The sequence below is a fragment of the Passer domesticus genome, chromosome 1, assembly GCF_036417665.1.
Source record: "Passer domesticus isolate bPasDom1 chromosome 1, bPasDom1.hap1, whole genome shotgun sequence".
Taxonomy (NCBI): domain Eukaryota; kingdom Metazoa; phylum Chordata; class Aves; order Passeriformes; family Passeridae; genus Passer; species Passer domesticus.
In genome coordinates this window covers 5,968,975-5,982,241 of record NC_087474.1, presented here as the reverse complement: position 1 = coordinate 5,982,241, position 13,267 = coordinate 5,968,975, and the positions used below count along the sequence as shown (strand labels likewise).

General features: G+C 38.8%; 1 protein-coding gene across 13 annotated transcripts in view; it reads left to right on the top strand.

The window, feature by feature from the left end:
• The window catches only part of KMT2C (lysine methyltransferase 2C), a 187,325-nt gene that overhangs the window by 20,188 nt on the left and 153,870 nt on the right, over window positions 1-13,267 (top strand). For 9 of the 13 annotated variants that reach the window (XM_064430878.1, XM_064431025.1, XM_064430805.1 and 6 more), the window contains exon 1: window positions 664-863. The exons of the other annotated variants lie outside the window; for them this stretch is intronic. In XM_064430878.1, the coding sequence (XP_064286948.1) occupies window positions 679-863 (185 nt within the window). In that variant the 5' untranslated portion in view covers window positions 664-678. Of the gene's footprint in view, window positions 1-663; window positions 864-13,267 lie in introns of those variants that run through there. 13 annotated transcript variants of the gene reach the window in all.

Below are 13,267 nucleotides of genomic sequence, written 5' to 3'. Positions count from 1 at the left end.
TATTCTCTTCAGCAGAGTTTTGGTAAAATGTTCTTTGGAAGCTTTTTTTTTGGAGGGGAGGACACAGGGGGTGATATTATTGTAATTTACATAATATACCAGTAGAAAGTAGTTGCATCATGTACAGTTTCTTAATGTGACTGTTCATTGGACTTGCCTGAAAATGATCTCTTAAGGGTAGATGGCTGAGCAGAAATTAAAAGCAGCCATGTATTTGTTTCTCCTTTTGTTTTTGGCTAAAAGGACTATTCAATATGTGCTTTACGTGAATTTCCAGACTTACTGTATTTTATTTATTCAGCTATTTAAAAATAATGGTTAAAGTATTATTTTCTCATCGGTGCTGTCAAATCTTACGGCTTTGCAATTCTGGTTTCCTGTTCTGAAAGTGTGGATGGAAAACTCTTAGTATGGAGGAATATGTGCTTGGTGTATACCATTTAGTATAAAACACACATCCCAAGAGCATGGGGGACTGGCTCTGGAGTGTTGTCAAAAACATACTCTAAAAAAGCTGAAATACGCTATTTCGTTCTATTTGGGCAGATCCAATTTTAGGAATTACTAAAGCTCCTGGGACAAGGGGGTGTTTGAAGAAGTACTAAAATCCAGTTTGACAGTGGGCCTTCAGAGCTAGTCTTTTATAATTCTGTCTTTCCTCTGCGAAATCCTTTTGGCATGTTGAGGTTCTCTGGCAGGATCCCAGCGTGTGATATCACAGATATCAGATGTCTTCTTGCGATTCATGGCATTTGCTGCGCCGCGCTGGTGCTCCCTGGGACGGCCGAGGTGAACCAGGAAATGTCACGGAAATTCGGTGGGGAAAGCGTGGCAGAGGAGCTGTCACGTGGCTTTGGGAATAGGTGAGCGCCTTCTGTTTGACAGCGTTCACGTCTTTGTGTTTGGTAATCTGATGTGGAATGTATTCAGCAAACAGATGAGTCTTTTAGTGGTCTTGACAGATTTTTTTTTTTTTTTTTTCCTCCTGACATCTCAGATGGAGTTGAGTGGCGAAACATCACAGTTAAGCTTTGTCCTTTGGAAATATCTTTGATTTAAATAAAAATGGAGTGTAATTATGTGTGGCCTTTCTCGTTAGAATTTTTTTTTCATCTCAGTGTTGAGGTCCAAAGCCAGGCACAAGCATAGATGATATCATCATTTGGAGGATATTTGGCTCCTCCATAAGGTCTGTTGGAAGTTAGTCATAGCACTCTGCGTTTCTGTCTGTCTCTTCAGGGAAGTCTCCCTCTTGTTTGTACTCACTGGAGAAATGTTACACAGAAGTGTGGCTTGTGCTGATGGTGCTTTTGTAATACAGCTAGAAAATAAAAGATTTCACGCTGGCCTCTTTGTCCCATGATTTCGTCCTGATTTTCAAACATTGAAAGGTGAATTCTTGTGTAATGTTACTTAATTAGAAAAGAAGAGTCTGCTTGTGTATTTGTTTCTTTAGCCAGAACTTGCAGGTCTTGCGTATAATTCAGTTTCAGGAATGAATTAGTTGTTTTCGATGGAGCTCAATATGTTCCTTCCAACCACAGTCACTTCCATGTTGTTTTTACTCTGGATCTTCTTTTTCTCTACTTATTTATTTATTTATTTAATTATTTATTTTCTTACTTTTAATTTCTAGGCCCCCATAGTATAAAAAGAGATGGTAGGTTGCTTTTGGAAGACTCCATTCAGGAAGAAATGCATATAAGAGCAGGTTATTACTGCCTGGTTATATAGTTTATATATAGTTTATAGTTAACCAGTTTGCAGTCCCTGTTAGCAAGTAACATCAGGTGCCATAGAGAAAAATGGGACAAACTCTGAAAAGGGCAGTTCTGGGAATAATCATTCCGTGGGGGATGTGTTTGAGGTGGAGTTTAGACCAGGAGGAAAGGGAGCTGTATTTTTTCCAGAATTCAGAAAACCTCAAACAGAATTCTTATTTAGGCTTACAGTTCTGCAGAAATGTGCTGCCTTTGGATCAAGAGACTTGTGAGGGTACTGAGTTTTAATACAATTTGAAGGCTTTTTTGAAGCAGGAGGAACAGGGTGAAAGGATGTATTTGGTGGAACAAAGAGGAAGGGATGGGTTGGATGGGACCACACAAGGATGGTGTATCTGGAGCAATGAGAAGAAATAAGGTTGGAGCTTTATTTTAGTCACCTTGCCCTTAGGCTTGAGTGGGGCAATTTTGTCAGCATGGTTTTGTGGCACTGTTGAGAACGTATTTAGCATGCGAGGAGCCACCAGCAGTGGTCAAGGAGAGTGATGAGGGAATGAATGAACCTAGAATATTTTGTAACCTTTTCAAAGGTCCTTGATCTGGGTCAAATAATAGGTGTGCTAGGTGTTGTCACTGCCATGTCAGCCTTGCCTTGTGTACAGAAGGTTTAGTCACAGCTGTGGCAGAAGTCATTCGGTGTATGTTCAGGGCTGCCATAAAATGGAGGTCAGGATTGAGCATTAAATACTGCTGTTAACCTTTGAGAGACTGTTCTCGTTGGAAGCATTTCACTTTGGCTTTGCTGTATTTTATTAGAAGGCTGATTGCTCATAGGAAGGAGTACAGAAACAAGATAGAGAGCTTTTGGAAGCATTGTGGGTTTGCAGTGCTCAGGAAAGAGGAGCCCAAAGTTACAGGAATATTATCTGTAAAACAGATGGGAGATGGAGGTTGAGGAGCATGGACTTCAGTCTTTCTCTTTCACCTTAATCCACCTTGGTGAGGTAGCTTGCCTGTAAGCAGTGCTTAGTCTTATGTGTATTTTTTTGTGTCTTTTTGTATCCTTATGTGTCTTTTCATTTCTGTGTCCCTGTGATCTTTGTTTTCACCTTGTTAAAGGAAGCTAAAATTTTTAAATTCAGAAAAATAAACAGTCTAGGGAACCATGTGAAGACATTTTTATGCAGCTCCAGAAATAACAACTATTACTACTTGAAGTCTAGTTCTTGGAAGAAGAGAGTGATGGTGAGGAAGTCTGGAAGATTCCTGAGGTGGTTTGTTTGGATCAGGGTACAATCCTGCATTAGCAAATTCTTGAAACTGGACTGGGGAGAGCAGTCTGCCTTGTAGATTTTGTTCAGATATTTATTAGTCAACAAGATGTAAAATAGTTAGACACATCTCTTTTTTTCCTCTGGTATATTTGTGTTCAGGTAGTAAAATCCACCTAGAATGATGAAGAATGTTTAGCTGTGAGGAGTTAGTAAGTTAATTACTTTCTTCCATTTTTCAGAAATGCATGTAGATATTGAACCTGTCTTGATGCCTGTGGTTCAGTAACTGAGATGGCTGTGTCACTTTTCCACAGAAAGTTTTAGAATCCTGGAGCTGAGCTGGTGAACAGCTTCTATTTCAGGCTATTCTATTGCTTCCCTTGGGGGTGTTTTGAAATTGGTTGACTCCAGTTTATTTATTACCAGAAAGTCAGAGTTTCTGGGCTGTGCTGTGTAGCCAGGGTTGCTCTGGCCAGTTCTGATATCTGCATTCACCCATGTTGATGAAGATAGTTAGCTGCTGTTTTCTCTGGTGAAAGCTGAGAGATGTAAAGGTTAGGGAGAGGTAGTTCCCCTGATCATTGGCAGACCTACATACAGTTGATATCTAAACTATCCTATATTATATTTATTTCTTTCCTCATGGCTGCCTAATCTTCAACATCTGCTGCTGACAGCTTTGCCAGTACTACAGAGGAGTTTTCATTATTGATGCCTCTGGACCTCCAGATAAAGAACTGTCAGTGAATAAGTACTGTATGGATTCATTTAATTATTAATCAGCATGATGGGGTATTCTCTAAGGTACACAATTCTGTTTCAAAGACAAGTCAAGTCAATAGAAAGTTTTCCATTGAAATAAAATAGTCATGAGAGTAAACATTCATCAGTACAAGTAAGAATTTGATAGCCTGGACTGTTCTGCACCTACTGTTTTGAATAGTGCTAACCAATTGCTGCTCTGCATGATCAAAAACTGTGGGGAAGAGGATGCTTCAGAGAAAAATAAACCAGGCATTGTGGAATAGTTTTTCATTCTTCAGATATCAAGAAAATGTGAGAACAGTTTTCTGTCAACTTGGATTCTGTGAAACAGTACTAAGCTGAAATCACAACAATTATAAGTTGCATAAACTTGTTCTTGATTTCTCTATTATTCTTTTACTGGCCAATTAGTCATGTTTTACTCCCACTGCTTTGCAGAGGCTGGCAAGAATCACAGTCCTGTTGTGTGCAAAGGGAAAAAAGGGGCACTTTGGGGTCACTCAGAGAGAACCATGCTTATTCCTGAGCTAGATATGTATTTCATGCCTCTGAGGCCCAGCCTACTGATTTCATCCAGCACAATCAGCATCTGGAAAACTGATATTAGGTGTTCAGTTTTATCAGAGTGATGTAAGGCTGAATAATTTTGCATGTAGTACTCCATATCTTATCCTTGCACTTCTCACCAACCCCTGTGCCAGAAGTTTCAGGCCAGGAGGCAGGCAAAGGAGAGCTGCTTAGTTGGCTTTCTTGGTGAGTAAGACATACATTTGTAGGTGAAGAGTAGTAGACTTTTTCTAGGGTAGGCTGTCTTGCCAGGGCTTCTTTGTAATGGAAAAGTCAGTGATGATTGTAGTCTCTCCTGCAGTTTATAATGGCAATTTTTTCTGACTGTTCTGTAACATCTTCTGAACATGGAATTGCTTCCTGGAAATTTGGAAGATGTGCTGTAGTGGTATAGTTAGGGGCAGAAAAGCAGTGGTGGGGGGGTCATGTCTCTTAAGGCTCTAAGAGAAGCAAGGATGGGAGTGGGTGAAGTGGTTGCATTTTAGGGACTTCAATCTGCAGAATCCTTTCAGTGGTTGCAGCTTGGACTGAAAGAAGATGTATCTTGAAATAATCTCTCCTGTAATCTCCTCTCCAGTCTTTTCAACAGCCTGCTAAGCCTGCTAAACTCATCAGAACTAAACTTTCTGCAGATCATCCTATACCCTGATTCTACCTGAGCAGCAAAAGTGAAATTTACTGACAGAGCTCCGTGCCATCCCAGTACACACACTCCAAGTCAAAACCATCCAGGTCATGGCATTCTGCATAATACACTTTGTCTTTCACTAGGTTTCCTCATGAACATTGACCACATCCTTATGGAAAGTAGATGGGTGAAATTAAGCAACTTTTAGGAATGAGGAAGAGCTTGCCAACAGTCAATGAACACCAGCTGTTTTTCATAAAACTCCTTCCTTGGCTCTTTGGTCCTGGTATTCAAAGATGCTTGTCAGATTCCATTAAAAAGATGAGCCTGAGTGCTCAAAGTCAGGACTTTATCCAAGGTGAGGGGGCAGAATAACCTTGCATGAGTCTCTCTTGGTAGTCTTCAAATGACAAGAAGCAAACAATTGTAAATTCCCTATATAAAGGTAAGGTTAGAATGCTCATGAATTGGGTATTATTTCAGATTAGAAGATAGCAACAAAATGTCAGGTGATTGTATTTACAGGACAGAGGGGCTTTAACTTATTTCTGATGTTGTGCAAGAAATTCAATGACTTAGGAGGATCCATGGATCTGCTAGAAGAGCTTAATTTTGCTTAAATACAGGAAAAATGGATGTTCTTTGGCAGTGATAGCATCTTGTTAAAAAGCATGATTGTATGACGTGAAGTTTGCCTTAAGGTTATTGTTTTGCTGTGGTAGATAATGACCTGAGTAGGGGATAAGGTATATAACATTTTCAGCACAGTATGGACAAAGATCCTGGATGGGGAGGTCTGTAGGATGCTTGGGCATTTTCTTTGCTGCCCCCCATGCAGAACTGAATCTCTGGAAGCCCACGTGGGAGTCTGTGGACTCAGAAATCAGGAACCAGTCTTTTGGAGGAATGAAGCTTCTGTAAACCACTAAAAGCTGCATAGTCACAGGTTCAGTTTTCAGAGTACAGGATATTGAGTACAAGGCTGGGAATGAAGTTCAGTGTTGCTAAAGATGAATTTTTCGATGTGACAGTAATCTGGGCAGTGTGATTTCTTGGTTCAGTGTCTGTTTGTAAAATAATTTAGAGAAATTACTTATTTCACAAGAGCATCTGTGCTGGGTCAGATCAGAGATGTGGATGTCCCATCATCATGTTTCCTGCAGTGGTTTATAGGAAAGTAAGACAAAAGTAATTTTGTAATGATACTTCCGCAGACCCCTAATTGCAGGAGATTGGGAAAGAACTGTGGGATTTGTGGAGTCAAGGACAGTGTTGCTGTGTCAGATCTGTTGAGCATAAAAATCTCCTTTGAGTGTGTCCAGCCCCTTCTCAGTCACACAAACTTCCAGTGTGCTGGGCATGGAGTTCCACAGTTCGGCTGCAGAGTGTGAGAGCAGCAGGGATTTTCTTGATCCTTCTGCCTGCTAGCATCAGTGCTGTGTAGTAAGTGTTGGAAGAGACAGTAGATGCTGATTTTGTGATCACCTTTTCAATGTGAATTGTGGTTATAATTGTCAGGATGCATGAAAATGTATGTGTGGGAAAACCAGACTTTGTGCTTTCCAAAGATGTGGTTGACAGCGCTAGGGCACATCAGGGAAATTTTATTTAAACTGAAAAAAAAAATTGTATGTGTGTAACAGGACTGCCTTTTGAAGGCAGTAAGAGACAAATAGACTCCAAAAGCAGGATTTCTGGACTGTTAGCAAGTTTTGGTGTGGTTCTTAGAGCAGGAATTTTCTTCACTTTTTGCAGCCTTAAGGAACCACGGTATCTTGTTTTCTGATGTTAAATGTCTATTGCATAGCTTCAGTTTTGATTTATTCTATTAGTTAAATAATATTTGTATTTGGATAATGAACCTGTTTTTTATATAACATAAATTGACTTAATTATTCTGCGTAATATGTCTCCTGATACAACTGGTTATTAGTGAGTTAAGGTTTCACACTTGATGACGCTGATGTCTGTGGGTCTACAGATCTTTTAAGCCCCCAGTGTATTAATGCTGTTATCAGCCAAAGCTGCTGCAGCAGCTTTATTTATTTTTCCTTCCTCAGGGGTACCGTAGAGGCCAGTTGGAGCATTAGCCACCAAATGCCAAGGTGGCTGTAGAGTAACTGCAGCAGCATTTCAGCATCTAATGGACCAGGTCACGTGCAAAGCCTCATTAAAATATGATTCAAGTATCCCCTTTTGTTTGTGCCGTGGAGCCAAGCCCATGCTGGACCCTCCTTTATGTTTGTGCTGTGTGCTTGGAAATGCCTCCTGGTTTTTGTGAGGCTCCTTGTTCACCCCCCAGGGCCCAGCCCTGTCCAAACCTCTGCTGAAGAGGTTCCCTATTCCTCTGCCCTCTTCCATCCACCTCTGATTAAATGCCAGGAAATTAAAATGGTGTCTGCTTTCATTTGAACATAATGTGCTAAAGACAAATATGAGGCTTCTGTTGTTGTCTGGGGGTATCTCCTGCTTTCCTGTGCCTCTGCTTTTTAACTGCTGAAGACTGGGGTGTGGGTTTTTTTTTTGTTGGTTTGTTTGGGGTTTTTTTTCTGGTATTTAATTAGTAAGCTAGACTTGCAGTTAAAGAACCAGCATAAATTACGTTGGTAATTTGCCATGACCACCTGTGGTAGTACATAAGTAATGAGAGAATAACAAAAACTTACAACTGAATTAAAAAATAAAAAGGATTTTGTTACGCTTTCTAACACAAGCCTTCATAGCTCGTCTGGAAGCAGTAAAAAATGGGCTGTTCCTTAGGTTTATTTTTTGTGAAACATGGAAATCAGTATGCTTAAAGCTAAGACTCATAGCATGAATCCACAATTTTAGTTTTGTATCTTTGATCACATACAGCCTTGACAGTACCCATGGACAGCTTAAACTTACTGAAACATGGTGTAGTTGATTAAGTCCTGTGATCAGTGTAAATGACTGGAGAGGGACAGCAGACTTCTTGTAGCCACTGGAATTTGAGCAAATGAGTATTATTTCCAAATCAACATGTTGCAGAGGAAGAAGGGATAGAAAATGCTATATAAGTTCTTAGATCTGGCTTTTCTTTTGACACTCTGTGAAATCAGATGATTTGGCACTTGTAACTGCTGTGGGTAAGAGGCGTTCATAAGAAATAAAATAAAATGTATATGTGGCAGTGGTGGGGGAGGCGTCTGTTCTGAAAACATCTGAGATGCTGGAAAACTTGTCCCCAGTGGGAAAGAGAAATTGCATAGCTGGCACTGAGACTCGCTGCTTATGCTTATGTGGCCATATTTAGAAAAGGATCAACACTAGGAACTGAATTATTAGAGAAGTGAGTGACTGGAGGGATTGAACATAAAGGAAATTATTTCTATCTCGCTTGTTTGTTTGAGTTGGGCCAGACAATGCTGTGGGAGGGCTGCAAACTCCAGCCTTGCTGCCTGTGTGGAGTGAATCTGGAGATGAATTTGAGGAGGTCAAACCTTGTTTGAGCTCAGTCTCCTCCCTACCTGGGTTTGGAGGTGGCTGCCTGCAGGTGGAAGATGAGCAGGAATGGAAAGGACCCTCTTGACTTGGAAAAGTCTGGAAGGACTTGATGGAGCGAGATGCAGGCTGTGTGTGGTGCTGTGGGAGGCTTCTGGTTGCAGTACATCTTGCAGACACTCTTGTGTGTATAAGTAAATCAAACAACAGCCAATTAAAAAACCAGCACCACGTTTCAAAGAAGTTGTATATATGAAAAAGAAAGCTGTCTTATTAAAAAATACTCATCAGTGGAGCAGCACAGTTCATCACAGTCATTTGCATCTATGTGGCAGTTTTAGTTTATTGTGGTTTTGTTGCAGAACAACTGATTATCTAAATAAATTAAGTAATTTGGGGTGGGGGAGATTAAAACAGCATTTCTAAGATGAGATCCAGGAGGAATGCTTTCAAAGTTTTTAGAAGCACTTAAACTACCCTTCCCCCTCTGCCTTTTTTTTTTTCCTCCCCCTTTAAGAAGTGGTTCTTTTTGTTCCAGTCATCAAGACTCATTTTGAAAGACTTATTTTTTCTGGTTTTGGCAAAATAGTTGATCAGCGCGACTGGCAAGGAACTGCTGTGGAGCAACAAAGAATTTCTGTGTAGCTCAAAACTCTGTTTGAGGCCATCTTGGAGCCGTTTGTGAACTGGAGTAGAAACTCCGAGTAAGAAAAGCCATTCAAGTTAAGTTGCACGTTTTCCTCCCCAAAATTAGCATACCAGAATACTTCAGTGCAGTGTTTAGAATACTTTGTACAAGAACTAACAGTAAGTTGAAGATCGCTAACTGAGGATCTGTAATGATGCCAACTGACTTTTTTTTTTTTTAATGAAAGCTTTGTATACATAACAGGATGAGTCATCACTGGAGAGTTCTGAAAGTGTTTGGCATCCCGAAGAATCCTTTTGTGTGTCTCTGCCGCACAAAATGAGTATTTTTGTCATGAAACTCTGCCTTAAGAAGTACTGCAATAACTGCAAGCTTTAGGGGGAGGTTTTCTAATGTGGCTTCACTTTCTATTATTGTTTTAAAAATATTTTGGTATTCTTAGATCTTCCTGAATAATAGGATGGAAAATTCTAAATACTTTGTTGGCTATTATTTTTTTTTTTTCTGTGATGCAGCTTCAGGCATACTTCTATTATAAATTTGTTTTTAAAAGTGTATAATAGGAGTTTACTGTTTTCCTTAGATTTAATGCAAGTATTAAAAATCTGATTGTGGGAGAATACTGTTAACTCATTTAGCTTTATTCAGACAGGGGTACCTGTAGTAAAGTGATAGTAGCTGCTTATCTGAGTCACATGTATTTTATGTACATTTTCTTTTGATACATATGTCACGTTGAAGAACTGGTTGGTCTCGATAGTTTTTGTTATGTCTCTTTGAAATGAGTCTCTTACAAAGTTAGAATTTTTTTCTTCTGTGTATTAAGAACATGAGTAGTTGCTGCACTTACTCAGAGCAACTCTGTGATAAAAAGAAAACCTTTTTTTACTGAGGTGGTGTTGGTGGGTAACGTGTCAGACAGCATTGTGTTTGGCCTATGATTTCCCTGATGAGTGGAACCTGGTTCCTGTAGTCTTCCATGTGTGAACAAGGCAGCAGAGATGGAATTTTGCAGCTGGTGCAATAGGATAGCAAATTTTATCTGAGATATTTGGGAGTGCATGAAGATTTTCAGAGATCTTTTCACCCTGCCATTCATTCTTCAGCAGTATGTTTTCTAAGATGTGCTGTCACTAGTTTTAAAAATCAAATTCATTGATGGATTCTTTCATGGTTTGTTGTAATGGTGGTATATTTATTAGCTAGTAGGTTCAGCAGCATTAATTTTTATTATTTCTTTTGAATTAACCCGAATATAAAATTTATGGCCAGAGGAGCTTGAAAGAACACAATTCTTCTTCAGAAAAATTCATAAAGAACTCATCAGAAATTTGTAGGATTTCATTAAAGAAAAGCTTTTATAACAGTTTAGAATTATATAAGCTTTTCATCTAAATGCTCTGAATTATGCTGATAACAGAATGCATAAAAACCAAAGGGCTTTGAGACAGTCCTTGACAAACTACACAGGTTAATTACTCAGCCTTGGATGTGCAGGTGTGATGGTTTTGAGTCAGACTCTCAGACTCATATATTTTTATTTTAATGTGCACATCCAAGGCTAAGCATTTAATCAGACTTCCATTTGACTTGGAAGAGGAAGAACAGAAATGTATTTAGCTAATAAAGTTTATATTTGGTGATATTTTGTATTGAGCTTTGCCATGAGTTCAGTGGCATTGCTGAGATTCTGTTTAATGGTAGAAAACTCTGTCAGTGTTACTGTTTTATTTTTTAATCTGAAGTTCTTATGCTGTGCATTACCAATTTAGTTATATTCTGCAAGAAATTAAGTGCTGGGGTGTGATAATGTGGGGTGTGTCTAATGAGACTCAAGCCCACATGTATTTTTGTTTTCCAATGGAAGCTAAACCTCAACATCAGATCTCATTTTTGGAAGAAAGAAACCCTCAACATATCTGCAGATTGGGATGTAGAGTTGGCTGTAAGAAAAAAAGGTGTTGGGGTGTGTCTGTATATAGAGGAGGTAAAATTTTTGGTGTTACTATTAACTTCATTTTCCTGGCATCTTCTCAGAGCTTTCATTGGAAGGATCTCTGCTTCAAAATACTGTACTTTACCCAAAAAAACATTATTTCCAGCTGTCTAGATTAAGAAAGTTTCCTTTAGGGACCCTAAATCAAGCATGTTAGCTTTACTGTAGGATCCAAATGCAAAGAAGAAAACCAATATTTGTCCCTTTATCAGATGACTTTATGTGCTTATTCTGGAGTTTATGGGGCCTGGAATTTCTGTGAGTCTTTATTTAGTCTTTATCCTTTTTTGCTTTGAGGTTGAAATTTCTTTTCGCTATGGTATAGATTTAAATTTATAAATTTGTGCCTTTATCACTTTATGGTGATAAAATTCTGTATCGTTTAGAGAATTCTTGATAATACATCTTGAACAATTTTAACCTGTTGAAATAATTTGAGATTTAAAATGGTTCAGGTATGCAGGAAAAAAGACAGGTTTGGTATAGTATTAACATCTTTATCATGTCAGTAGCATAGTCAACAATTAAATATCTCCTGTTGTGCCACATCTGCTTTACTTGTCAATAAATCAAACCTTCCACGAGTCAAGGCATGCCATATTTAGGTGACACACTCACGAAATTTAGTTTTTACAGGGAATACTCAAAACTGCCCTAATACTTTCCAGAAGCTGAGATCCAGGAAGCCAGCTTTGTGTTATCTTCATGAGAATTTTGTGCAAAACCAAAAAAGTCTAAATATAACAAAAAAATTGATAAAAAGGAGATTGCTTAACAGCTGTCTAAAGAATTAATGTTGTGATGTGTTAGCGCTGATCTTTTAAAGATCAGAAAATAAGGGTTAATAATTCATTTTACTTACGGTGCTTGCAGCATAGTTTACAAAATGATAGGTGCAGATAATCTGCAAATGTTTTGTGGAAATTCGGAATGAAAAAATCAATACAAATGGAGCTGCAATTCCAGTGTGTTTGAAATTGCTTGTATCCAAGAAACAAGGAGTGAAACCCATGGGAAAGGTGGGAGCTGGGTGGAAATAGTTAAAGGCAGACTTAGGGATTAGTGTTGGGTTGGCCTTGCTGTTAATGAGCTGGAAAAAGGTGGGAGTTAATGGTATTGACAGACAGTGTGGAGGTAAATGGATTTGTCAACACAAAGAGAGAGAAAATGGAGAAGAACACGGGGTGGGAATATACAAAACAGGGAAGAAGGAGGTTCCCCCCAGCCTGCCCTAAGAGATGGAACAGCCACCATTCATTGAGTCAGTTTGGGCTGATGGGAGAGTGAGAATCTCACAGTAAAATAGTGCTGAAAGGACACAGCAGATACATGAATGGGTTTTTAAAATAATATTTTAATTACTTCAAATACGTGATGAAGATGAATACAATATTGTTTATTTTGCAATTGCTCTATGTTGAGATAACAGCAGGCATGTCCACGGCGCAGTGCTGCTTTGAGACAGCAGTTCATGTTCACACCTGAGTTTAAACAAATGCATTGTGGGGAAAAAAGTGTTGCTGGTAAAATAGAGTAGTTAAGAATGAAGCATATTTAAAACTAGCCACTTTCTTTTTATGTGTTAAAAATATTAAACCTGTTTTATTTTGTAGGTGGTGATGAAAATGTAATGGTAGGCAGAGATTTTTTTTAATGTTTTTTAGGAACTTTGAAAAGAAAGTTATACTCAGAAAAGAGAGGGCAATTTTATAAAATAGCATTTTCTAGTGATAGTATCTGTAGTCCGCAGTGGATGAAAACATGTAATAACTATTACCATCCTAAAGAAGTAAATAAAATTATCCACTCTTGAACCATCCCAAATGTAACCTCAGCTGCTCTGCAGACACAAACATCGAGACTAGACTAGCAGCATTTACCAGCTGTGTGTAAGAGCTACACTGCACGTAAAGGGATTTCACATTTTATTATGTGGGAGGGATGATGTCAGTTTGGTTGATTATGCCCCTTTCAAGCTGCTGTGATAATTACCTGCTTGTTACCAGAAGTGTCGAACCCATTTTCAGTTCTTGTTTGCTTTTGCTGTCATGCCCTAATTGCTACATAATTTTGTCCCTGCCAATTACTACCTTGGAGTTGAATTTTACAGTGAAAAAGTTGTAAGAAGCAATAAAGTAATTGTTTTTTAGATCTGGTAATTTCGGTAGAATATTTTATTATGCTACAAAGTATATTGGAATA